At 45.4% G+C, this 27403-nt stretch overlaps 1 protein-coding gene and 1 long non-coding RNA gene across 5 annotated transcripts in view; one reads left to right on the forward strand and one right to left on the reverse strand.

Annotated features, from left to right (window-relative positions):
• Positions 1-27403, forward strand: part of LOC120895571 (sodium channel protein 60E) — a 118782-nt gene that overhangs the window by 83713 nt on the left and 7666 nt on the right. Inside the window, exons 4-24 of one of the 4 annotated variants that reach the window (XM_040299062.1) lie at positions 13720-13928; positions 14973-15193; positions 15284-15390; positions 15468-15550; positions 15632-15723; positions 16857-16984; positions 18106-18240; positions 18351-18545; positions 18622-18865; positions 19212-19363; positions 19694-19964; positions 20088-20179; positions 20649-20774; positions 20836-21006; positions 21087-21280; positions 21364-21466; positions 21538-21666; positions 22973-22984; positions 23411-23782; positions 23886-26106; positions 26185-26359. In XM_040299062.1, coding sequence (XP_040154996.1) covers positions 13720-13928; positions 14973-15193; positions 15284-15390; positions 15468-15550; positions 15632-15723; positions 16857-16984; positions 18106-18240; positions 18351-18545; positions 18622-18865; positions 19212-19363; positions 19694-19964; positions 20088-20179; positions 20649-20774; positions 20836-21006; positions 21087-21280; positions 21364-21466; positions 21538-21666; positions 22973-22984; positions 23411-23782; positions 23886-26106; positions 26185-26359 — 5432 coding nt within the window. The remainder of the gene's footprint in view (positions 1-13719; positions 13929-14972; positions 15194-15283; positions 15391-15467; positions 15551-15631; positions 15724-16856; positions 16985-18105; positions 18241-18350; positions 18546-18621; positions 18866-19211; positions 19364-19693; positions 19965-20087; positions 20180-20648; positions 20775-20835; positions 21007-21086; positions 21281-21363; positions 21467-21537; positions 21667-22972; positions 22985-23410; positions 23783-23885; positions 26107-26184; positions 26360-27403) is intronic. The other 3 variants (XM_040299064.1, XM_040299063.1, XM_040299066.1) reach the window with 3 other exon arrangements.
• Positions 11918-12908, reverse strand: LOC120895573. Its single transcript, XR_005738341.1, has 3 exons — positions 12777-12908; positions 12304-12377; positions 11918-12210 (listed from the first exon to the last, which is right to left on the reverse strand). It is a non-coding gene; the product is annotated as an uncharacterized LOC120895573 (long non-coding RNA).

A 27403-nucleotide genomic window follows, 5' to 3' on the forward strand; every position in this document is an offset into this window, starting at 1 on the left:
AGCGAGATGCTCGATCGAGCTGCTGCTGTCGCTGCGATGTAGCGACTGCCGACAAGCGACGGCTAAGCTGGGCTAAGTGCTGACAGGCAGGGATACGGTGGGACACGGGCAAAGGATTGTGGTGTTCGTCTCCTCCGGCAAAATGCGGGTGTAGAGAGAGCAACCTGGCGGCGACCAGGGCGGAAAGGTGCAAAAGCATTATCCCCCGGAGAGCGATGGTAAACCGCGATTAGTCGGCTGACGGATGGATATGTGACCCCCGGTGGGGGAGTGATGGTAACACAAAACGCTACGTTTTTCGTTCCATCAGAGGGTCGGGGGGTTCGTCGGTTTAGCTTCTGTTTTATCACGCTCATCTCGCTGCGGGGTAGTCTTTTTCTTGTTGCTTTTGTATCATAGCATCTCAAGATTTGCTCAAGGTATGCTAGAGCCACGTGTGCCGGAGCGATATGAGAAATATGATTCGATTGCGATTTTGGTGCAGCCCCAAGCAAGCGAAAGTTGTCGTGACATTTAACGCTTTTTACCAGCATCAAAGTTGCTGAAGTGCGAACGGATAGACATGTTTTCCTATTACCGATTTTGGGGACCTTTTGACTCACAATAAACAAGTAATTTGATTGCAAATCGTACTTGAAATCATGAAACCGAAATTTTCATACTTGCTGGTGGTTTCAGTGGTTCTTATAGATGTAGGACACTGTGTTGACTCTTTCTTACATGAAATTAAGTTTATTTGATTGGAATTGGACTCTATAGTCCAGTTTTTTGCAAATCTAAGAGGAATCCAATAAGCCTGTATAAAAAAGGTGCCATGGAGTCCAATTCACATCAGATAAAGTACATTTCCCTTATGAAAGGCGGTAAATATAGTGTCCCACAACTATGAAAACCCCTGAATAACCCTGCAAAGGATATAAAAGGTCTTCTGTTAATTTTAACCATGTTTACCGTATAGATTTGAAGTTAACTCACGATTTTTGAGTGTACAAACAGTATTTGAACTGTTCTAAATTTTCACTCTTTATTTTAAATGTTTTCCGGTATAAAACTGAAAATATAGAGATTTAGATAGAAATATAAATACTTGTTTCAATACGTCAATTTTAATATGTTTTTCAATGCTTTCGAACACAAAGCTCTACTTTAGACAAAAGGTGCAAAATGTTGTGCAAAGCTTGTTAAACAAAACACACAAAAACTGAACAACTCAAACATTGGCCAAAGCTCCACAAACAATGCCCAAAATCGACTTACATTTCGGCAATCGCAATAATACTGGCCGGCACCATCATTCATCCGCCCATACTTTCTGTTCGCATTATTTGCTCAGCTGTGCGACAAACATATCGGCACACACAGATACAAAAAAAGCCTCCCCCGAAACACGAACACATACACACGCCGCCCAACAATAAACTCCGCACAAACTAACAAAACATTAATGCCGCGCTTCGGTAAATAAGGATATGGCTTCGTGGGACAAAAAAAAGGGATCGAGGCATACCACCCCACACCACCACCCTTCCGCGCGTCACTTTTTTGATGTTTGAACATGTTCATAACAGGTGATTGAAGCTGTTGCTGCTACTGTTTCATTAGCAAACTTTCTTCCTCATGTTGTATCACTGCCGGCACAGTTGCCGCAATCGTCTGAGTATTGTGTTACCAAACCCGCACACCATGCTTCTGCCTCATGTGTGCCCGAGTCGATGGACTGTAGGCATTCTTTGCTGCTTCGTGGCTCGCTGTTTTTTTTGCTCTCTTGCGCATTACAGTCGCCAGATAACGACAAAACACTCAACACATTGCATGTAACGAATTTTCCCTCCCCTTTCGTGTGTGTATGTTTGATGAAAGGAAGCGGCAGGCTGTTCAGGACACACTAAGCAGGACACTCCACACCCCACCGTGGAGGCGCTTTCCAGCATAAGGCGAACTAATGATGCACTTCATACATAAAAGATTTGTTTGAGCACACACACCGAGAGAAAGATAGAAAAGAGAGAGAGAGAGAGTGCCGAGTGATATCGCGATCACACACACACACAAACACACATCCACGCTTGTTATTATTGTAAGAAGAGGTTGGTATAGCAGCGGCTGAACATCAAACTTGGAAGGATAATAAACTGTAGCTTAAAAGTAAAAAGTGCACAAACAAAGCAAAAGCTTCACACGTTCCGGAAAAAGAGGCTTTTCATGTGTTCTTGGGGTAAGTTGACAGATTGGGTTCGTCTCTTGCCGTCTTTCTTTTCTTTTTTTTGCACCGGTCCGACTGTCACCAATGCCGACAAACCTTACAGAACTTTAAAGATAAAGTACACAGACAAGGAAAAGTCGAACAAAAAAACAAAACACCAAAAATATTCGTCAACGAGCACAACATTAAAACTCCTGCTTGTGTCTTTCTCCGGCACCAGCACCAGGAACAACGGTGTGTGGTACATCTCTTCACCAAAATCATAAATCTCAGTCACGCGCGTCCAATGGTGGAAAGGGAAAGGGAATAAAACCAAAATGACACAAACGGGCCAAAGCTTCCTTTGCGTACGCTGCGGCGCGTTACACAGTTTTGGGAGTGTGATTTTTCCGACCGCCGGCCCCTTGTTCTTATTTCCCGTGCGCCAGGGAAGAGCACCTGTGTGGCGTACGCAAACCATGCCAACGCACGCGAAAAGTACTGCAAAGCGTAATCATCCTAATCTGTGCTCGGTGTCCACCACCACCACTCCCAACTGGTGGTAGTGGCCATTTTGTGATCATAAAGTCAGCAACTTTCCTCTTGCGTGCGCGGGACAGGTGGCTAGGGTGGTATATGGAGTTGGAAATGGAAAAAGCAGTCGCACTCTCTCTCTCTTTCTTTCTCGTCGCTATTTACGCGTAGCGTTTTATGTCGATACACGAATTTAGTGTATGTGTTGCCTTACCCCCTCCAGGCCGGGATACTTTAATGATTATGAAAAGGTACGAACGCGTTACAATGGGTAGTTCAACAGTAGTGTACATCCCCGTGTGTGTGTGTGTGTGTGTGTGTGTGTTTGTATTTTTACTACCACAATTTCCTTCCTACCACTCAAGACGAGGGAAACGGGCGAAGGTGTGTGTGTAAACTTGAAATATTTTTATAAGTTTGCTCAATAGCACCAGTTCGGCACACACACATACTCTCCATCACCATAGTGTAGAGTGTTTTATGGCATACTGCCACGCCGATACGACCGGCACACACATGTGGCCAAACTAAAAGTCCCGTTGCCAGCCCGAGGACAACACCCTTCACCAAGCTCTCTCAGGCGATGTTCAAGCCCAACGGTAGCGTGAAAAGGAAAAGCGAGACCGAGAGTGAGAAAGCAACAGAAAAAAACGGACATCCACTTCCAGCACACAGGGACACGGCGCAAAGCAAGGCTCTCGCGACACCACGTCACGCCCGTGTTATGATGTGAAAATTGACAAACATCGCTTTCGTGTGGGTGCAATTAATATTCCGGTCCCCCGATGAAAGCTACCTTGCTGCTGCCCCAACTACTGTCGTAGGAAGGATTTTTTTTAACGGCGTTGAGATTTAAATTGATACTTTTCATAAAATCTTGTAATGCGGGTATGGTAGAAGCTTGGCAGTAGGGGGCGTCGGAGGTGTAGTCATTTATAATTTAGCGGTGGATGTTAATTAAATGGAAAAGTGTGATTTTGCTCCGAACACATTAGCTAGCTGAAGGGAAAACGGCATTTTTATCCAGTTCGATTTACTATTGTAACGATTTTACATAAACTTGTTGATCATTCAGAAGATCAGCCGAGTAAAATTATGTATATAATAATTTCAAATATATACTTATTGTTGAAATTTAAAATTTGAAATTGAAGCAGCAGTAATAGAGCAGGAGTTATCGTTTAGAACATTTACTCAAATTAGTTATTTCTGCTCTTTTATTATGAGGCATTACCAGTAGAGGGCACTATAATTAAATTATACTAATTGTTGACAGTTTGATCTTACTACCAATACTAATTTTGCTAAAAACATTTTTGTCTTATACATTTTTGAATATTTGTTAATGAATGTTAATAGAAGAGATGCAACAAAGTTGAAATAACATTGAATTCATATAAAACTGTATCGCCGTCTACACTAGCATTGGCTACTGACTGCTATAAAATTCGTCCCATAATCTACGGTTATGGCGAGAGATGTAATCATATCGATAAAAGGTACGGGTTACTCTGTGCGGTATTCCCCAGTAGAGATTTACCATATTGAGCCGGTCGTACTGAAACACATGGGACACTGTCTCTGCCCGAACACATAGCCCGCATGCAATCGTCCGCCTCAGCCACTTACACTAAGTAATGCCCTAGACAACACTGGTGGTCAACCTCCTCCAACAGCAAAATCCAACAACGCGCACCACCAACGGATTATGAATAAGTTAGTGCAAGCGCGATGTTCGCGCGATCGTGTGGGTAGCTTATTTCAATATTACCATACCACCCATACGCATACAGTGGTTCACGCACACCAACAACACATTGCTTTGCTTTTCCACACGCTCGCACATCACTCATCGATTATGGTGTGATCCGTGCGAGGGGGCCAATTGGGGGTCGTTTCCGGGCCACACACACACACACACACACACACACACACACACACACACACACACACACACACACACACACACATCCACCCACCAAAAAGAAAAAAAACGTGGCAAAATCATGCTATCGTGTGCAATCCAAAACCAAACGAAGTGCGTGAAACACGCAAACCGTGGTTCCTGAACGTCCAGCGGCCACAGGTCACACAGTTATCACACACACACACGCGCACACACACCGGGGCCAACAAACGGCCATCAACGTGGTTGCCGTTAGGTTGCCATTGGATTGTGCCATTTATTGCCACCGAAGCGCAGGGAGGGTGTCCATGCATCGGTGGACGGTGGCGCAAAACCGAGCCGCGAGCTGTTGTTGTTGTTGCTCTTCTTCCCTTTTGCGGTTCGCTAACCCAATCGATTGCGACAGTCACCGGGCGGCAAACGCTCGGAACGTACGCAGGGCCACCGAAAAGTTCCTTCCATCACGATTGTTCAATATTAGACGGCAAACCGGGCAAAGGTCCCGGCGCTCGCAGAATGTTGTTAATCGATTGTGCCGAAAGGACATTTTCAGGTTCGATTTTCCGGCACCGGCGGCCGGCGGAGCGGACGGCCGGCCTGTGCGAACGTGACCTCGTTTTCTCTTCGGTGCGGGTACTAATTTTGAACGGTTCGAAGAGTTCGTACTGGAAGCGTTGCTACAGTACACTGATGGCGGATAGCGCCTAAAACCGAGTCTAACGAGACAGTGCACGCAAACAGCCGAAATGGCCGATCAATGCTCGAGACCGGGTTTTGAAGGATGATGCGAATTTTGGGACAGTATTTGTGGGGCCCGCTCGTATAATTGGACGAATAAATAGAGAATTATGCGAATTGATTCCATGATTCAGTGCGATGAAGTGCGTTGAAATAGCCAAACTGCTACCAAGAGCAAGAGCAAATGGTTCTGCTATTGTCCTCTCAGCAGGAAATGGTTCACGAATTTCGATTCGTGAAAGCATTCAAAAGCACACAATTGAAAACCCGGAAGCTGTGCACAATTGTGCATTGAGTTGAGTTGAGATTGATGGCTCTCCAATCCTCTCCAATCCTCAGGCTGCCTGTTGACCAGTGTGTGTATAGAAACTGTTTAATAGTGTTGTCTCTACAAGCGCGATCCCATGGTGTCATGGTAAGCGCTCGGTCCGGTATAAAGCTGGTAGTGGAATCAAATCTCATTCGGATCGATTCGTTTACGGATAGGAAAAAAATCCATTTCCAATCGTGTAAGAAAGTGAAAAGCGATCTGACAGACGATGGCCTTCTTTCCTTTGTAATGCTTTGGCTGGCACCCACTTGTCGTCACTTCCACCACAAGGCTCTTCCCCCCGTGTTAAAGCCACAGTAAATTATGGCTTTCCAAATCCAATTTCCACGTGGTGTCCAAACCCTTCAAAAGGATTTGGCTAAAGCCTTTTGAGCAACAAAGCCTCTTACACTGCCAGCAGCCCTCTCATCATCACTACTAGCCACTGGTTAGGCAATGCTAGTGCTACAAATCATCATTTTCTCACCCCCTTTCTCCTCCACGTCCGTTTGAATTCGCACGCTGTCTGGAAGGAAACGATAATTCATCTTTCGATTTCTACACGCTCGTTTTGGCGCTAGAAGATGAGTAGGACACGCAGTGGGTGTGTTGGACAAAGCGTAACACAATTCCAGTCCTGCTTTTACTTTACCCATTTTAAGGGAAAGTAAATACAAAACTTTTTAGACCTTCTAGGGTTGATTTTTCATTCCAAGGTCTGTCTGTTTCGCCCCCACCAATCACGGTCCAAACTTGCTGCGAAGGAAGCAGCGCACTTTGGCGCAAATTTTGCAACACACAGCAAATAATCATTTGCGAACCAACCAGAAACCCTCCCGCTTAGAAATAAAACACCGAAACAAACGCGCTCCTCCTTAATTACATATCTCCTATTCAAACAACCGCGACCGTCCGGCCGACGGAACCGCCAACTGGTGGCAGAGAGCTGGAAAACTTAACAGTTTCGGCTCGCTCTCTTTTTCTCGGCCCCATCACGCTTTTTTTCCTCCACCAATCTCGATTTCGCTTATTTTAATTTCATCAACATCCTCAGCTGGTTTTTCCCTTCTCTCTCACCGAGAAGTTCGCGCGGCTTTCACTGCTGGCGAAACGGTGCTTTCGCCCGTGCTGTTGCTCTCCTCGTCCAAGCAACGCGAACGAGCGCGCCCGACGACGACGAGACGCAGCACTTACTCGGTGGGGGCAATTCCTTCGCCCGGCCGCTGCTGGCTAATGTCGGATTACCGCCAATGCGGCATTACAATGCGGAAAATGGTGTGTGCGCGGCGATTTCCACTCGATCATGCCGGCAAGCAGTAACCTTTTGCCTGGTGGTCGCGGCGTCCTCTCCCAAACCGCACCTCGGCACGTTTTCTTTTTAATCCAAAATGAAGCGCGATGGAAAAGAAGGGTGTGTTGGTGGAAAAAATAAAAGAGCGAGCGGTAGAGAGAGAGAGAGATAGAGAAAAAGTGGAAAGATATGAAACACGCTAGACAGAAGTAAAATAAAAAAGAAAAAGTCAGCTTTTACACCACTCATACAAACACAGAGCTATGCTTTAATGGTGTAGGATAAAGACAAATGAGCAGCCGGTAAGACAGCAAGCAAAGAAATGACCGATAGTGGGCAAAACAGTGATAAAGTAAAACGACAGACTATATATTTTACGATAATTTTTCCAACCAATAATGCAGGGGCAGGAGGCAAAAACAAAAAAAAACAAAACGCAAATTGAAACTCGCGCAAACACCGCAAACGCCAGTGAAATGCTGTGCAACATTGTGGTCCTGCTGCGTACGTTGCCCCCGCCCAGCACTATGACTGTGCTGCGAGAGAGTGTGTGCTGCGGAACAGGCGCAACACTACAAACTACTAACTCCCACCTCCGCTGAAAGCTCAACCGTTTGCAGCCAATTCTGCCGCGTGTAATAGCTACTACACGCTAAGCTTTCGCATTTGGCAGCATGTAACGGGCAGCGTTGTAATACGTATGCGCACACCACCAACACACTGAGAGCCATTTTCGATGTGGAAAAACGCCGGTCGACTCCGGTGACGATTAATTTTTAATTTATAGCCTTTTTATTTGTGCGTCCGGCGTGCTTTTGTGCTGGAGCGAACCTTTTTCGGGCGGTTTGTTGTTGGGTTGGTAGCGTAAGCGTAATTGATTGAACGAATCGGGGTTTTTGTTTTTTAAATTCAATTCTACGAATTCTGGAAGTTACAGAAAGTAAAAGTTTGTGGTTTTGAAAGAGAGAATAGATTTAAGAGAATTAGCAAAGTGTTCATGCAATTTGATAGCTTATGCGAAAGCTTCTTTTGATAGCCACATGGCCATTTTACTGTCTTTTATCATAAAAAAGGTAATAATGACATGATAATGACCTATGTAATGACATTTTCTTGCACAGTACGAATGTGTTTGGATAAAACAATCTACAAGTGGACACAAACACCAACTCAGCTATCCAACTCATTGTCGGTTTACTGGAGCAAGATGTGAAAGACACAATATTTCCTCCAGAAAATATTGTGTTTTTTTAGAACACAATAATGGTTCCTGACATCCCCCAACAAACTTTAAACGACAGAATCGCACCATCAGTTCCATCGGAAAGCATGTGCTCTCTCTCTCTGCCTACGCCACAACCAAACGGTGTCCACCAAACGCCGTGGTGCGTGCTTCCCGTTGTGTATGATCCAGTAATTAATGGTTGGTAGCAAAGTTGGCGCACGAATGACGCTACCATTTCGCTGTCGCGATGATTATGGTCCGGCAATGTCTCTCGGCAACGGCAAAGCACCACCTTTTGCCAACTTTATATCGTGTTCCGGCGGTGACCTTTCAGCCGGCACTCGGGCGAAAAGGAATCATTCTGCTGGCAAGAGAGAAGTGCGATTAAGCTCAACAATGTGTTCTTCTCGCCACCGAATTCGCAGCGCAAGAAGCACAAGCACAAAACCACATTGTCGAACTTTCTACTTGAACGATTAAATCCAGCCAAAGAGAAATGAAAACGAAAGAATAAAAAAGCAACTGTCCACAAACTGTCGTCTACTGAGTGGTGGCACACAAGCATTTGGGGAAGGTAATTTAAAAATGCTTGCTTGCTCCCGCACCTTCAGCTAAGACACACGCCACCACGTGGACGGACGCGCTCGAAGTCTCGCCCCTCATGAGATACGAAAAAGAGATTGCTTTTCCGTCATTTCTCACGGGATATCGCATCTTTCTTCTGCTGCTGGCAGCGCAGGGTCATTTAATCTTGCTCCACCAGTGTCAACCTAGCACAACCCACACAAGTACGAACAACACGCGTGGTCAAGATGGTGTGTGGTCATCGCCGGCCAAGTGAATTAGCAAAGTTTGGGAAACACTTTTTTTTCGTTAACTTATTTCCAACGAACAAATAAATAAAAAGAATGGAAAGTTTCGCAACGCAACGGCAGAGCAGTTTTGGAGTTTGGTGAAAGGTGAGACGATGGAAGAAAGCTTCTATTTGTCGAGTGAAATCTGTTTTGTTCAGTTGAAATTGAAGTCGGCGAGAAATTTCGCACCTACCGCTGGGTTGTATTGGAATTTATTCTTTACAAAGTTTTGGGAAAAAGAAAGAATACGTTCTTCTGTACTTGAAAAGTTCGATAGAGAAAGTAATGCCATTTAGCGATTCGTTGGAAACGAATCCTGCAACGGTTCAAACACACAATAGGTAATACTGAACTATTACTTAATACTAACCGTTAACTTACTCTAGCTTCTTCTCTGCGTTAAAGTGATGGATGAGATGATTGATACTACGTTTGTTGTTTCGTCCCGAAGTCGAACGGCAAATTAATTCATGGAATCGATAATATATCAATATACCGCTTTCCCATCAATGCCACTTGTTGACCAACGACTTTGTGGCCCACTTTCGGCCGTCCGTACTGTGTCTGCTCCTCCAAAAATCCCCATCCCAAATCCGTCCAGGTCGTCATCTGGCGGGAAAAAGTACTTTTCTTTCCTATCTAGAAACGCCAACACGCTTAGCGCACCACTGGCCACACTCCTGTACAAACAGCAAGAGGGGGAGGCAGGGCACAGGCAATAATATGCTTGTTTAGGATGTCGGATGTTGCAAGAGAGCGCGGACAGAAGGGACGGCAGCACGTTAGTTGTTTTTGTCTCTTCCCCCATTTGCCAGTCAATAATTTGTCCATACGTCATTTCACTGGCTTTCGACGAAGGCAATCCCACCCAAAAGCCAGCAACTGACTGAGCTTCGGGTGCCAACGACATGGATAATTACCCACGGCCAGCGTGCTGGCTGGCACACAATGTTTCGATGAAGCTAATGTCCTGAAGGGAGACGGCAGACAGTGAAACGACATGCAGAGGAGGGATACGACGCGATGCTTCCCATCCCTCAGGTAATTCCGTTTGTTTCCGCTTCCTTTTACGATGTTCTGCAATGGGTGATGTTATCCGCTCGATGCTGGAAGATCAAAAAGAGTGTGTTATGTGTGCTTAGGATGTGTGTCCCAGGAAGTAGTGAAGATGGTCGTTCGGCGCCGTGCAGCAAGTGTAGCCTTAATTCTTCCTCCCTACCGAGAAAGGCGATGCCTAAATCTACTCCAAGATGAAGACGATCGCGTGGGCACGAGCACGGTTCGATTCCGCTGGCCTAGTAAGGAACATTAAGAGTATGTCAATATTAATGAAGTGCAAATTGAGAAGCTTGACCAGCGGTGTAGATGGTGGGTGGAGTGGTTTCTCTGCGAAGTTAATTCAGTTCACGGGGAGACCGTCGGCCACACCAAGCACACTGTTGGAACTTTCGTTTGCTTTTTCGGGGCAGACGGCAGAAGGACCCGCTTGAGATGAGCAAAATTAATTACTGCAGAATGTGTTGGCTTCATAGAAATCTTTCGCGCAGAATACGTTCCTCACATTGCTCCCTGTTTTTTTTCTCGGAAGCATAAAAGATAGATCAAGTTTTTCTTTTCGTTAGTGCCCGGATTACATTAAGGTTTCCGTAAGTAATGGTTTCCCAGAAAAGCCATTTAAAGAAACGGCCAAACAAAACGTTTTCGAGAATAGAAAAAAGGCAGGCTTCCCATGAGCCGATTTGAGAATCATGATGCTTGATCAATATTCACTACGTTGGTGGAGCGATGGTAGTGGCCTCAAACACCTCAAATGGGTCTCAAGTATATTGCAGTAATAATAGAATGGGCCGGGGCATGATGCATCATTTTCCTACACAACACGTGGTACACGGTGCTACGTGTGAATTTATGTTTCCCCTGTGCCGCAGGAAATATTCGCCCAAAGCACTTGAACGCATTACTTCCCTTCTCGCGCTATTATAATAATGCGGATTTTTGCTTTTGACTTTTGACTGATGGAACTATTGTTTAAATAAAGCATGTATTTTGAATTCACCAGACTAATATGCTAAAATAATGATATCGCTGTAGTGCTGTAATGATATCGATATAGTGAAGAGATTCAAATAAAGCAATTTGAATTTCAACCTAATTACTTCTGAATTCAAATATCGAGCAATTCCTATTGGGATTTGAGTTGGGTTCCTATTTGAGTGGTTGCTTGCGTTGAAATTTATGATAAAATGACAGCCATAATTTAAAAAAAACCGAAATTAAATCGTTTACGGGAAATCTTCCAAACATGGCATATTGTCTGTACATAACCGTTATGGAATGGTTTCATATCATCACTAACAGCAATTGAGACCCCCACCACGAGGTCCAAAACAAGCAGCATATGTAACATCACCAAAAACGAGTTAATATACTGTCAGTCCGTTACGAGCTCAATTCATTATCTCAGGTTAGCCAAAAAACGCTCTAGATGAGAACAAATTAAACAAAAAGCATTTGGTATTATATCTGTAATAAGGCAACCTTCACTTGAGCACTTGAGTTTGAAGTGACCCTAGCATGAACTATGTTGGATACATTTGATACACTTGCACTTGCAAATAAGAATCCCTGTTTGTTTTCCTAATCGAAACTGGCAGTAATACCAATTTGATGTCAGCCCTTATTTGCTTTAATATCTAGAGAAAGGCTATTCTTAACCCTTTACTGCCTTTTAATCTCTTCTAACGTGCTTTTCGTCCTATCCACAACCTTTCACGCAAATTCGACACCACTTACCATGCTTTCAACCACACAACATTCGTTTCTTTCGCCACGTTCTCTCTCTCAGCCTTCCTGGCCAGACAGCAAACACACTGCAAGTTATTTTAGTGTTTTATGTTATTCAATATTCTACCGGTTCCATCGTCCCCGGAAGCACATTGTCCGCTCATGACGGCTTTATTCGGGAATCGAATGTTACACTCGGTTTTCCAAAATGCAAACGGCTTGAGCAAACAACACCGCGCGTTTATGGCAGCATGATAATGAACAGATTTTCGCTACACATTCTCCGCATACAACACGACGGCGTCTGGAATGATGCTAACCCCGTGGTCCGACTTCCCCGGTAATCGAGGTCCTCCGCACAGCTTTCGGTAGAGAGGTGGTACCGGCTATTCGAGAAGGAAATGGGGAAATCATCGAACAAGGAATTAGTTTTCATTACTTGCGAGACGCGACATTTCGGTGCGGTGTAGATTACTTACCCGGGGGTTTACTTGGATCTCGCACGCATCTTCCTGCGCTTACGCTTCAACCTCCGCATACGCTTCTTACGCCACTGTGAAGAATAAGAAAGACCGGAGGATGTTGGTGGTTAGAATCGGCGGCGGTCAAAATGTGCTACGGGATCGATCGAAAAAGGTGCGGCAGTCGGCAGAGATTGTGAAAATAACTCAAAAGCAGCTTCGGAAAAACTAAGATTTGAACACGTTTCATTTTGCACAACGAATTTGTCGTTCTTCAAACAAACGCAGGTTCTTTGGTCCACGCCAACACACTTGGTAGCAAAAACACACATGTGCTTTCCACCGAACATGAGACGCCGCAAACGCAAACCTTGATTTCTATTGAATATTAGCTAAATTATCACTTATTTATCGCTTCGCGTTTGATTATATTCACAATCTCTTGACTTTTCACAGCAATTTCCACTTGTACACCAGAACTATGCCAATACCTTAGCTCTCATTTTTCACGGCAGCAAAAGACGATTTACGTCCGCACTGCACGAATTGATTGGATGAAAGAGGAAGTTTTCTGGCGGAAGTTGAACTTGTAGGCTTCGTTGTCAGCTCGATCCCTGAACACGCGCACTGTAGACGTAACGGAACGGTAGCTCCGGAGCATTCGCTATCCAAGAGATGTGTTGCGTTCCGAATGGTCAACATTTTCGATTCTGGTTTTGTATGTTTTGTTGTGGTTATAAAAATATCATTATAAATTGGTTATGATATTTAGTTGGAAATTATATTTTCATTTTTGTTGATTTTAATAATCTCATTTCTTCGTTTATGCAATCGATAGTGTTGTATTAATTTTATATTTACAAGAAGAGCTACATTCCTTGAGATTCTTCTTTCGAATCTTTGATTTTGTTTTGCATTAAAATTGATGTTTTTCGTTTTCATTCATATTTTGATCTAAGAATTGCGATTTGAAATAATTTTATTTTTATGTTCCTTTGTTGACTTTTGCCCATCACTATGCTTTCTTCTGGTTCCGGAAGCTGGCGTTCGCATTTGACATGTGCGGCGAGCGAAACGCTGTTCCGGCGAAAATTTGACATGCGCACTGGGCGAAACAGAACACGTTGCACAGTGGCGGAAGTGACGGTTTTTTTTGTCCAATATTGAATTCAAAATTTGAATCGATCGATAGTTTTCCATCTCTACCAAATTGCACATGTAACTAAAAATTAAAAATTTAAATTTCATGCAACTCGCTGCATTTTAAAAATTTAATTTATTTGTAATATAATAAAATACAAATTATCCACCTGAAATAGGAAAAATAATACTAATAAAAATAAATAATAGATATTCTATTTCAGTTCTTGTATAACTTTATAAACATTTTAGTAACGTTTCTTCCTTCTTCCCTCTCATCCCCTGTTGTTTCAGACCTTCTGCGTGGTGTCGAAGCGCTTTCGGAAGAACTACATCCATCGGTTCACGGGCACGAAAAGTTTGTTCTGTTTCACCCCGTGGAGCCCGACCCGACGTGCCTGCGTCTACTTGGCGACCAATCAGTTTTTTGACTACTTCGTCATGGCCACCATTCTGTTCAACTGCATCTTCCTAGCGATGTCGGAAACGATCGAGGAAGCAGAGTAAGCGCCACAAGCACTCATTTCTATGCTTCTTTTATTTTCACAAAAATACACACACAAAAAAATATCCCTTCACCCAATGCGGGAGATGAATTGCATGGGGAACCGCGCTCGGACAATGACTTTTCTCGCCTGTTCCCTAAAAGGGGGTGGCGGTTAGCAAATTTATCATCCGTTCTTTTCGAATCTAGGACATCCAACCCATAACCCGTGTCGTGTGTCATCGACCAACCCAACCGGCGGCAGCAACAGCAGCAAGTCAAATTGTATGAATGGAAATAAATGACATGCTCCGAATGTGGGTACCGAAAAGCTCATCATGATCATTCCCTGCTCGAATGGTGCAAATTATTTTAATGGAGTACATCCAGTACACGAGCGATTCGGACATCTCCAACTCCCGATAAGAATTCTTGCTACGCGGTACACTGATCTCTCTCTCTCTGCGAGACATATTACTACTTTACCGTCTGACGGTTCATCCGTTGTTCCTTTGGCTATTGGATATTGGAGGATTGAGGATGATGGTGTCTTGTCGGCAAGTTGAAATTACTTTGTCAAGACCATAAAGCAGGGAAGTGATTGTGCATGCATTCCCAATTCTCGAAGAACCTTACCCGTCTGCGTTCTCTGGTACGCCATCGAGGACGCACCAGCACTGGGAGAGAGCGCAAGGTGCAACTTGGCGAAGCGAAACGTGCTTCGAATTTATTTTTACGACCGCTATTACTCTTGATACACGGGCTCTGCAGTGTGTGTGTGTTTCGCGTGTTTCATTCATCCAAGAAAAATGGGGAAAAAATACAAAAAAGAGAAAAGATAATCGAAAAGAAATGCACCAGTTTGTTCTTTGTTATGATGAGGACGATGGGTACAATGGGTCCGAACTTTATTACGAACTAATCTTTATGCAAAAAGGAGTCAGGAATAAGAGAGCGATCCCCCTACCCGCCATTTCATCTCCCTAATGTGGCACTAATGATCTTGTTGAAAGTATACACAAAAAATCCCTTCAAATTACTCCTATTTCCTATCTCGTTTCAGGTATATATTTTTAGCAATTTACACATCCGAGATGATAATCAAAATGATAGCTAAGGGTTTTATACTAAATAAGTATACATATTTACGCAATCCATGGAACTGGCTGGATTTTGTAGTGATAACCAGCGGGTACGCAACGATAGCCTTAGATGTCGGCAATCTGGCCGGTTTGCGAACGTTTCGTGTCCTGCGAGCGCTCAAGACGGTCTCCATAATGCCGGGTAGGTGGTCGTTTTCTGATGTTGACCCTAACAACCGGCGTTGCAGCAAACTTTATAAACATTAATGTTCCTGTTTTTTTGTTCCTGCAGGTTTAAAAACTATCATCAACGCATTGCTGCACTCCTTCAAGCAGCTGGCGGAGGTCATGACGTTGACCATCTTCTGCCTAATGGTGTTCGCGCTGTTTGCTCTTCAGGTACGGTTAAATTAAATGTGATCATTTAAACAGTTACTATTTGATTTGAGATTGCTATTTTCTTTCCAAACATCTAGGTCTATATGGGCGAGCTGCGAAACAAGTGTGTCAAAAATCTTCCAAGCGACTTGACGAACGTTACCCACGAGGATTGGTACATGTGAGTAGCTGGGCTTTGCAGTACACTAACAACACAAGAAAGGATGATGTTTTGATTGCGTTTCTATTTTCGCCCTACCAGGTGGGTAAACGATACACAGAATTGGATCGTCGACGAGGATGATATGCCGATGCTGTGCGGAAATCTGACCGGAGCGCGTCATTGTCCACCAGGTGAGGGTCATTTTGAGGGAGAGAGCGAGTGTGTACTAATGTTGTGCAAATGTCACAATCGGTATCGATTATATCAGTGGGAATTGGATTGGAGTAGAAGCGGGTATTATAATTTCAGAATAAATGGGGAATAATTTTCATTGGCTGCATCCAGTCGCTTCCCATTGTCTCTCCAAGAGCTGCTTTTCCAAGCTCTGAAACACTCAGTGTCAGCAATGCTTCAAGGTCGAATTAAATAGAAAATCGAATTACAGACAGAGAGAACCCCCGCTCAGGGATATGTTAACATCGTAACGAAATCAATCAAATCGTTCTAATTCGTCCCGGGTTGGCCACTGACGCTTAAGCTACTGATGGAAATGGAAATGTAAAGCATGTCGATCTCTCGGGACCGTTACTCTAGCATGTGTGTATGTTGAATTAAGAAAGATTGAAAATGCAAAACATCCATCCAAGGCTCGTTCCGATCCCTTGCTCGCTTGTACAAATAAATCGCTCACTAACAGGTATGCATCTAGGACACACACACAAACTCCAAAGGAGCAGATGGTAAACGGATCAATGGAATTGACATTTTGGCACCATGGTTTGATGCCGGGTGGTGGTTACCATCGTTGTTGTAGCTAATCCCAGGGATGCTTCGGGAGCTCCACAGCTCCACAGAGTGGAATGAATGTTTACGATTATTTATTGAAAATTTGTTCCGACAGTATGCACACACTCACCCATGGCAGAGGAACGGTAATGCTCCGGCACAACTCCGGGATGTAGTATGTGAGGTTCGCTATCTCCCCGTAGCCCTATTGTGATTAGGAGCAGGAGCCAAGAGCTCCAGTTCAGCATACCGAGGATGCATTATGCACTACGTACAAACTTTACATAATCCATCCCGGCAGTTGGGGTTTATCGCTCGGTGTGTGTGTGTGTGTGTGTGTGTGTGTCTTGGAAGGCTGCACGTGCCTTATCGAGCTTTATTGTGTTTCCACATCAGATGAAGCCGTTCGATTTTGTCCACGACAAGGAGGATATTAGGGTTGGGTTGGGTTGGGTTGGTGGTGGGGCGATTTATACGACGACACATTTTCAATTTGTACCTATTTGTTCTGTTTGCGCATACCTTCTTCCTCTTACAGAGTACACCTGTCTCTGCATCGGCGAGAATCCGAACCATGGCTACACCAACTTCGACAACTTTATGTGGTCGATGCTGACCACCTTCCAGCTGATTACGCTCGACTACTGGGAGAATGTATATAATATGGTAAGTCATGGTGTAAACGGTGGAATAACCTTCTTTTGTTGCAGGATTTTAAAGGATTTGGACGGTTGGGCGGTTTGCTTCGGTTCATTGAAGTCTTTGTGATTTCTGTTTAGAGTTGTTTTCCCTACCCTAAAAAGACGTTGAAAAGAATGTTTCTAACCCAACGTGTATGGTTTCTACACAATTTTCACGTTCGTAAGAAAAGCCCTCAAACACCTCCCCCCTGCTGGGTGAAAAGTTTCCACTGCAATGAAACAGCTGCAAATAAATCGCAGCCTAACGAAACGGCATTGTGGCATTTGGCAAGCCAGCGGAAAGCTAAAACAACCCCGGAGCACACACACGGATGATCGATTCCCGGGGGTGAAATTTATTTCACTCAATGCATCAACACAAACACTCCCACTGCCCTCCCATACATACGCTCCATCATCATCATCACCGTCAAGCCCGAAGGCTTAAACACCACCAACCGAGTGTTTTATTTTACATCTTCCTTCATGGGTCCTTTTTTCGGCTGTGACTGGCTTTATGGTGGAAAGCTTGTGTGTTGCTTTTTCCCCTATTTTATGTTCATCAATTTAAACAAATAAAAATGCGGGCTTTACATGGCTTTCCCTCTCCAACATTATGCTCAATTCTAACGGCATCTCAGGCATGCCGGGAGGAGATTGTGTAGAATCAATTTGTCTCGCTGTTTCCGCAAGCTTTCCCGTGTTGCTCGCCGACGGCGGCCATGGTGATGGTGTGGTGTGGTGGACCATTAATCTTTTCGCCCTTTGTGCTTAACTTTTCCCCCTTTTCGCGTCCTCTTGCTCTCTCCACACACATCCCGTATACAGTCGAACAGGGTTGGATGTGTTTTTTTTCGGGTTGTTTTATGTTTCAGTTTTCAATTGTGTGGTTTCCGTTTGATGGGAGTTGATTCTTTCCACCATAATCATCGACGTTTTGAAACAGCTGGTTTGTTTTTTTTTGTAGAATTATGGTTTAGAAAAAAGGTTGCAAAATAAAAAGTAACAATTTTATTGGTTTTCTCTCCCCACGATGCTCTACCAATTGGGTTGGTTGTTATCATAATCACACTTGCTTCTTTTTCTGGTTCCTTCCCTACCCCCCAGGTCCTGGCCACGTGCGGTCCCATGAGCGTGTCATTTTTCACCGTGGTTGTGTTTTTCGGTTCCTTCTATTTGATTAATCTAATGCTGGCCGTCGTGGCGCTGAGCTACGAAGAGGAAGCCGAGATTACGCAGGAGGTAAGTGGGAAAAATGGCACCCAGGAATACAAAACAAAAAAAAAAGAAAAACCTCATAACACGAAGGGTCAATCATGTAAATCACCTTTCCCGCAATGGTTGCAACACAGGAGCGGCGCAAGGATCTGATCGATCATCGGGACGATTCCACGTTCAGCTTCGATCCGGCCAGCCTGAACGTGAAGCAGCTCAGCAAGCAGCAGCGCAAAAAGATTGATGCCCGCAAGGGCGTCCTGCTGGCGTCCTACTCGCGCAAAAAGACGCGCCGAAGGAAAAAGGGCAAGGAGGGCAACGGGAACGGTCACGTGAGTTGTCTTTTACGTCCTTCTTCTTTATGTCCTTACCTTTCAGTTGTTTAATGTTCGCCTCTTTCGCTTCCAGAGCAAAAGTCGCTCGGTAACGCCAAGTCCAACGCCCAGCCCCCGGCACAGTATCGTGCGGCCGCAAGCATTGGCCGTACAGCGGACGAAGGGCATCCTGACCGTGGCGCCACCTCCCGTGGTACAGCAACAGCCACTGCCACAGTCAACGCAACCCCTGCAGCAGCAACAGCAGCAGCAGCAGCAACAGCCGCAACAACAAACGCAACAGCAGCAACAAAACAATAACACGCTGCATCCACTGGGTAAGAAACGGTTGCGATATCTTCATCTAAAGCTCATCTTCGTCGGGAAGAAAAGAATATTGTGTTACAACAATGAAATGTTTCTTTGGGGGTTATCCTTAGTAACTCGGATAACCAAAAGCTGCCGATAAGAAGCAATCAATCATCATTAATAAATACATCAATCTTTGATGCGAAGTGTTCGGCGAGGATAAGATTCATAAAAGCACCAAAAAAATCCACTAAATAAGTCACTTCCACTTCTGGTGTGATTTATTACATTCCGTGCAGACCTTTCCAAGACCCCCCAGTCTCCCCCCAGACTGTGAAACTAATCTTATCCTTTTCAATGTTCCGCCACACACAGGTCCGAACTATCGGGGTCAGCTACTGTTGTCCAGCCGGCAGGGAAGCTCCAATGCGAGCGAGGGAGGCGCCAACCGGGAATCCTCGCTGGACGATTCCGGCGTGGTGGACGACCACGAGGAGCAGGATGTGACCGGTGATCCGGGCGAGCAGGTTTGTATGGTTTCGGTTTCATGGGAAAGTTCAGTGGACACAGTTTTCACACATTCCACACTGTCGTGTGATATATTCTTCGTATCTCTTTTAATTGATTTGTTTGCCCGTTGGGTATTTCAAGAGCTTGTTTGGTGGTTGGAAATACAGATAGCATCACAGTTCTCCTCGTTTGGTTCTAATTGGAACCATTCTTGGCGGTCTTCTTCACACGTGTCTCTCTCTACTTTCAAACCGTTTAAACGTCCTTAATATTTCATTCATGCTCATGTGCTCGCTTCGATGATTGCTTCTTTAATCGGTGCCTTCCTCATCCTGGCCTTCCTGCAGCATCACAAACCCCTGCACCCGATGTCCCAGCTGGCGGAACAACATCAGCCCCCTTCCGTGGTTCAGCAACCGCTACCACAGTCCCAGCTGTCGCTCCCACTGCAGCCGCATCTGCAGCCGCAGCAGCAACGGGAGGTAACGCCCGTCACGCTCGCACTGTCCCCGCGGGAGGTTAGGATAATAAAGTGTAACGGCAATCTGGCGAAACTCAAGCAGCAGAACGTGTACGGTGGTCTCCATCCGGAGTACTTATCTCAAATTGTTGTACTAGGTAAGAGTGGTGCCTGGTCGATTCTTAGAGAGCAGGGAGTTGGTGGTTTGACTCTTGCTACACTGATTGTGTGTATGTTTTTTTCTTTGTTTTCATTTTCTACCATTCATTCCCAAAATGGAGAAGACGATCTTCCTGATAGAAATTGTGATAGCTGTGTTCAATGTTGCATCGATTACGAAGGATGGTTGCAGTTTCAAAATTGTTTATATAAGGTAGGATATTAAAGCGACGTGCGTATTGAGTCGCGGAGTGAGTCAGTGAGTGAACTCTTTGTAGTGAAAGCGTTAAGACGAGTTGTTTTGACTCATTTACGGTTTAGCTCTTTGCAATGATTAGCAACTCACTCAAAGTGAATCACATAATGGTTGAACTGATTAAATCCAACATTATTAATTAAAATTCATTATTGAATTAAACCTCGAGTAGGCATATAACTTCACACCGACTATTGACTCACTCAAAGGGAAATAAATGATGTATGATAACTTCGAGAACTACCTATCCTTTAACGATTCAGCTCTCCACATATAAAATATTGAATCAAAGGCTTAACTCACCTAACTCACTCACTCTGAATCAGTTCACAGCTCCTTAGTCGTTATTATCATCACTTGAGAGCAATTATGGCGATCAGCATTGTTAAACTGCTTTTTAATATCTGTTTTTTCTCTCCCTTATCAGATTGTTAAAGATCCGTTGTTTGAGCTAGGTATCACACTATGTATTGTTTTAAATACAATGTTTTTAGCACTAGAACACCACGGGATGAACGCAAACGTGCGCGATGCGTTGGATATTGGCAATAAGGTGACTGATCAAGGCCGATCAGTTTAAAGTGCACAACCTACTAACAACCGAATTTTTGCAGGTTTTTACATCCATTTTTACTCTAGAATGTATACTGAAGGTGATGGCACTGTCGAAGGATTTTTTCCTGTGCGGTTGGAACATATTCGATCTGATCATCGTCTCGGTTAGCTTGCTCGATCTGATCTTCGAGCTGATAGAGGGACTGACGGTGTTACGAGGTTTAAGATTGGTAAGACGCTTCTCGCTACATCTTCCCCACTATACCTTTCGATGTGACATTGGGTTTATTCTTTTTTTAACCTTCCACAGTTACGGGTACTGAAACTAGCACAATCATGGACCACGATGAAGGTCCTGCTAAGTATTATCATATCGACAATAGGTGCTTTAGGTAATCTTACCTTCGTGTTGGTGATTGTTATCTATATTTTTGCTGTTATCGGCATGCAGTTGTTCTCGAAGGACTACACTCCGGACAAGTTTGCACCGGATCCGGTGCCAAGGTATGTGCGGGGTTAACTTAGGAACGTGTTGAAACCACTAAGAACTAATCCACTCTATCTGTATATCTGCCTTTCGCTTGTAGATGGAACTTCAACGATTTTTTTCACTCATTTATGATGATTTTTCGCATTCTTTGCGGCGAGTGGATTGAACCACTGTGGGACTGTATGCGTGCAGAAGAGAAGGTACTGGCAGGCGGACATGCTCGGTCCGTGGGATTCCTATATCTAACCCTTACGAACATCCCTATTCACAGGAAGGAGCATCGTCATGCTTTGCCATCTTCCTGCCGGCGCTGGTCATGGGCAACTTTATGGTGCTGAACTTGTTCTTGGCCTTGTTGCTCAACAGCTTCAATTCGGAGGAGTTAAAGTCGAAAAAGGAGGTAAGAGTGCGGTGCACTGACGGTGATCATTTCATACGCGATCATCATTGACCATCATGCTCATGCTCTCTCATGCGTGTATGTGTGTTTGTGTGTGTGTTGGACTTCCATTGATCTCATCGCATCATTAGTTGTATGTTAGTTGCGTGTCCCTAGAAATGTGTCTGTATGTATGTATGTGTGTGTGTGGGTGTATGTGTGAATATATGTGTTAGTGTATGTACCCCTGAATGTATAGTGCCTAATAGGATCGTCTGAAACGTTCCATAACCTCATGATCATTCATCAATGTACACTACTAGACACACGGAACCAAAATAAAATGTCAATTTGCAAATACAACAGTACAATAGTGCCTAAACCACTTAAGACGACACACTACTCAACTCTGTAATTTTGAAGGCTTGATCGCACACAAAACGTTTTCGTCCAAACCAAATGGCATGTGTCGATCAGCAGCAGGAACAAGAAAACATGCAAAGAAATGCCACCAAAAATGTTTGTTAAATTAATTAGTCTAAGACATTAGGAAAGATATTCTAGAATCAAATACACACTGCAGAAGACACATGCTTTGTTTTGAAGCATATTTTGTACACCACCGAACATCAGACTTCATTCCACGCACTCACTCACAGCCATCATCACCATCACACTTCGCCAAATACGCCCGAGCCACCTCATCCGTATCATCCGAATGAAGTACTAAATTCGATCTAACCGTTATCAACTTATGTGTGTATATATGTCTTTCTCCTTTCTTCAAAATTCGTCCCTCCAAATAATCAACTCTACTGCCCGACCAACTTCTACTTCTTCTCCCAATTCCTGTGGATGGTTCCAAAACCCAACTGAACATTACTAAAACGAAACATTCAATACAACCCCACCTGTGCTCAATGTTATTGTGCAACCATTCGCTGCAAATGTCTGGACACTCACACTATCTTTACCCATCAAACGCTCATCCCAAACCCTTTCCTGTGTGTTGCCTGCTGATTGTTTTAACTGTGCAAATGTCCATTCCATTCACGAAACCCCTTTTTCTGCGAACTCTACTGCTCCTACTGTTGCTACTACCTCTTTATCTCTACTATTCTCTACCACAACTGTTTAACCGACATCAACAAACAACAAAAAACTACTACTTCTACTACCTTCTGTACTGCGATCACCGCCTTCTTTCCATACACACACAACCAAACAACCCGTACGTCACTGTGTATGCGTTGCACGTTTTTCCTTGCATCCGCGTGCCACAACCATCCCGTGTGCGTGTGTGTGTTGTGATTTCAATGTGAAATAGAGTTTCGAGCAGGTAAATCCCAAAATTCCAACACCACCTCTAAACACCACCAAATTTGACGTTAGCAGCACGAGAGCCGATTCTTTAGCAGTAGTTTGTAGGGATTTTGTTTACTTCTGTATTTATGTTTCTGTAAGATTGTTAGATGAATTAAATGTATATTACGATTGCGGGAAGAAATAGTTCACTTGCGGTAGACAATGTTGTAAATAGTCTTATGGGTTTTTGTTATGTTTCATACTTTATACATTAGTCTTAGATCAAGTATACTTGACAGAATTGTAGATAGTTGACGATCTTGCAGAAGCACTAGTTTGCACCTTTAAATAGTTACAGAACAGTTCCAAAACAACATTGACTTGTCATGTTCAAAGAATCGTTGAATCTAACTCTCTTTCTTTCCAATCCTGCACTCAACTCAACTCGCGCAATGTGCAGGAAGTGGGCGAGGACTCCAAACTGGCCCGCAGCTTCGAGCGTATACGTTCGATTGTGCGCAAGAAGCGCAACGCCAACAAGGAGAAGAACGACAACTACGCCAACACCAAGCTCGAGCAGCTAGTGAACGAGATCGTGATCAAGCAGCGGGAGGAAAAGAAGAAGCACAAGCAGACGGTACTGGAGCTGCAGCCGCTGCCAGCCTCCCAGCTATCGCTTCCAGCAGCAGATCTGCAGTCGGCGGAACCGCAACAACAGCAGCAGAAGTACATGAGCCTGCCAAAAGAGCTGGTGCCGCCAGTGGACTACCGCATCCCGGGCGGACCAATCTATAGCCAAAGCTATCAGGTAGAGGATCAGCCTAAAGTTGTTGTAAGCATGTGCCTGTGATCGGTGTTTATTGGGATGCCTAGAATACGAGCTACCTCTCATGAACTCTGTGGTCTAACTCTGTTTGAATTTCACACTTTTGCAGGAATCACTGAATCGACCTGTCTCGGGATCGGACTTTTGCTATGACATTCCACTGAAAGATCGACCCCTGCGCACGATCTCCGGCAGTCAGGAGACGGTGTCACAGATGGACGATCAGGCGTTGCCCTGTGACGACCACCACCAGCAGTCGGCACATCCTGGTGGTCCGCCGCAGATAACCGAGGTAGAGCGCAAGATTCTGCATCAGATGTCTTCCGGCTTTGGAACGCAACAGAGCAAGGACGAACCGATCGGACCACTCGGGGTGGGGGATTCGAGGGACGCCGGGTTTGATCCGAACGACCGCTCGATACACATCGCCGACACGGCCCAACCATACGACGAGGCGTACCTGCAGTACCAGAAGTCGCTGCTGAATCGATCGCCCAGCTACCGCAAATCGCTGGACAAGATCTCGTCCAAGACGTCCAGTGCCAGCTCGTCCCTAGCGCACTCGCTGGCTGCCAAATGCCACTCGCCGCTCATGCAGGAGGTGCTAAATGCCGGCTCAACCTATCTTAGGAACAGTAACATTTCGCTCATTCAAACGCCAACCCCGGTAGTAGTGTCTAGGCGGGAAGATAATCATTTTTTAGTCGCGGATAGGATGAGCCAGCCGGCCTCGATCGGGCTTCCATCGGCAACGCAGTCCCCGCTGATGGGTGGTGCCGGTGGAGCCGTATCCGCCCATCAGAGGTCACCGAGTACGAGCAGCAGTCTGCGGAAGGCAATTGCCGCAGCTAATCGGCTGTCGGATCATTCGCTCAATACGCTCTCGATCGATCACGACGAGCTGATCAACCAAATGAACCTGAAGGACGAGCTGCTGAACTGCGAGCAGAAGGAGCTGTTCCAGTTCCTGAACGACGAGATCGACGGTAGCAACAACTATTTCAGCGAAACGGTCGGGTTTAGCAGTGCGATCGTGGATGCGGACACGGAGAGCTTGCTGCTGAACTCGCGCAAGGATGACGTGATCTACTCGCCCGATCGGAAGATCTCGAACGGGAGTTTGAAATCGAATCTGAGCAGTATCTCGAACTCGATCTTCCAAGCGTTGGAGTGCCGACGGGGTGGTAGCATTAGCAGCGCGACCGTGGACAGTAGTAAGCCGCATTTCGCTGTGCACGGCCCGGTCACGGCACGTCCAACGATCGCGATCGACAATGGGAGCTTGCAGTCGCGCAGGGACAGCGAGGATAAGGAGCCGCTGGTGAAGGCGTCCGAGTTTGACGAGATCATACACAGCTTCGAGACGGAACTGAAGAGCTTAAAGTCGCTTTCGCTGGGTCGTAGTCAGTCGCAGACGGATCAGGCATCGCCGGAGCGCGAGCGGCGCAACTCGGACAGCTGTCCGGGAAGGTCCCCGCTGCTGGAGGAGGTCGTAAAACTGCGACGCCCAAAGTCGAGCACGGTGTATCGGGGGTCTGAGGGTGGGAATGCCGCTCCTGCTGGTGTTCATGGTGGTGGGGCGAATCGAAGCAGTGGGAGTAGTAGCGGAAGCGGTGGTACCGATCAATCGGACGCCAGCGGGCAGCAACAGCGCAGTGAAGCATCGAAGCGACGCAGCCTGGAAAAGCAGCGTAACATCACGGACGAGGAGTTCAACATGGGGTTCGAGATCAAGAAGCTGTGCGATCAGCTGCAGGCACCGTTCGCGGCGGCCGGTACCGGTGGCTCGCACGAGCACCATAGCCCACAAAGTGCCAACGGTGTCGTGAGCCTCGGCACGACGACGGCAGGGGGGACGATCAGCACCATACCGATCGTGTTCCGGCGCAAGAACGACTTCCACAGCAGCTTCGATCGCATCAAGCGGCTGAGCTTGATCGAGCGTGTTGAGGAGGCAAAAGATGAAGAGGAACATCAGACCCAGCCACTGCCGAAGGTGTCGAGCGAGAAGTTGCCGCGCAAGCATCTCTCCAAGGATCGGCTCGAAACGTTATCGCTCAAGAGTAGCTACAGCGTGGAAAACACGAACCAGGCGCTAATGGAAGGCACTCGGCAGCTTGGGATCAGCATCCAGGAGTTTCAGCGAACGATCGGCCAGGAGGCGGGATCGGTACCGGCGGGAGCGGATACGGCACCCGGAGACCAGACGGCCGAGAAGAAAGCACCACTGAAGAAGACGGTCACGTACGGTGACACTTCCCGGCAGGATAGTACGCAGCATCCCACACCGAAGCGAACGCCCTACAAATCGTACGACTCGGATGCGCCACGTGAGTGTAGTTTTGGGAAGTGTGGAGATGCCATGGATTTGGACTTAAAACGCTGTTTTCCTTCTGCTCTTCTTACAGTGAATCTAGCGGGAAAGCCTTGGCACTGTCTGGTTTCTTACGTGGACGACATCACCGTCGGTGGTCGTCGGAACTCGCAAGGCGTCTACGAGGATCCAATGGCTTTCCCCAGTTTCGGGCGGCGCAAGGCGCCCAAGATACCGCAAGATTGCTTCCCCCAAAAGTGCTACGAAAAGTGAGTAGCGCCTCCCCGCGTTCTACGTTCCACTGTGTGGTCCACTACAACCCGATTTGTTTTCCGATGTTGAGATGATCGTGTAGTGGTCCCGGAATGTGGTTCTATGTGTGTTTTTGTGTCTCTGTGTGTGTCTGTCTATTCACCTGTCGTGTGTGTGTGTGATTTTTGTATATTTGTTTTATGTGTATTTTATTTATCTGTGAATGTGTTAATCAATCTTCTAATCACTTTCAGACATACACACACTACACGTCCATCACTAACCAACCTCTTTTGCAACATCTTGTCGTACACCATCTATTACGTGTTATTTGTTTCTGTATTCTCGCAATTATGTTCATGTTGTTCACCATTTTTTAAAATTACTTTTTGATTGTTCAAATCATTTCAAGGTCCAATCAGCCACCTTACCGTCGGTGCATTTTGGTTTACTAATTTTTCTACTCCAAAAACTTTTTCCAAAACTGTACGATGGAAAAACGCACGTGTGTTTTTTCGCACCAACATTTCGACAACATTTTTCCACATACGTTTTCCAGCGCTCACGAGATGCGAGAGTGTATGCGCATGTTGTGATCTGAGTGAGGGTACAGAGCAAGATTCGATGGAAAATCGGAGCTGCACCTTCGAGGAGCAACGTTCGGTTTGGCTCGCACGGTACCGCACCTTCGTTGTCTCTGCGTTTGTTTTAATTGTGAACGAAAAAGCAAAAACAAACCATGGCTTGGGGTGGATCACGCTGAGGGTGTTTGAGTTTGTCTCACTCTCTCTCTCTGTGCGTATGTGTGTGACTGTGGATGTGTGGATGGGAGTGTGAGTGTGTGTGCGGAAGCTTTTTTTCATTCCATTCGCTTCATTCATTGTGCATGTTTGCTTAGCAACTGTGTAGTAGAAGAATGCAATCGTGTAAGGAATGTGTAGCATGCTTGTTAATGCTTATTTTTATTGCATATTGTTTGGTTTATTTTGTTTTGGCATGAATTTTTATCAAACTTTTTACTCATTGCATCTTTTTATGTGATCTTAAAGTATGTTTTATGT

This window comes from Anopheles arabiensis, chromosome 2 (genome assembly GCF_016920715.1).
Source record: "Anopheles arabiensis isolate DONGOLA chromosome 2, AaraD3, whole genome shotgun sequence".
In the NCBI taxonomy this organism is placed as follows: domain Eukaryota; kingdom Metazoa; phylum Arthropoda; class Insecta; order Diptera; family Culicidae; genus Anopheles; species Anopheles arabiensis.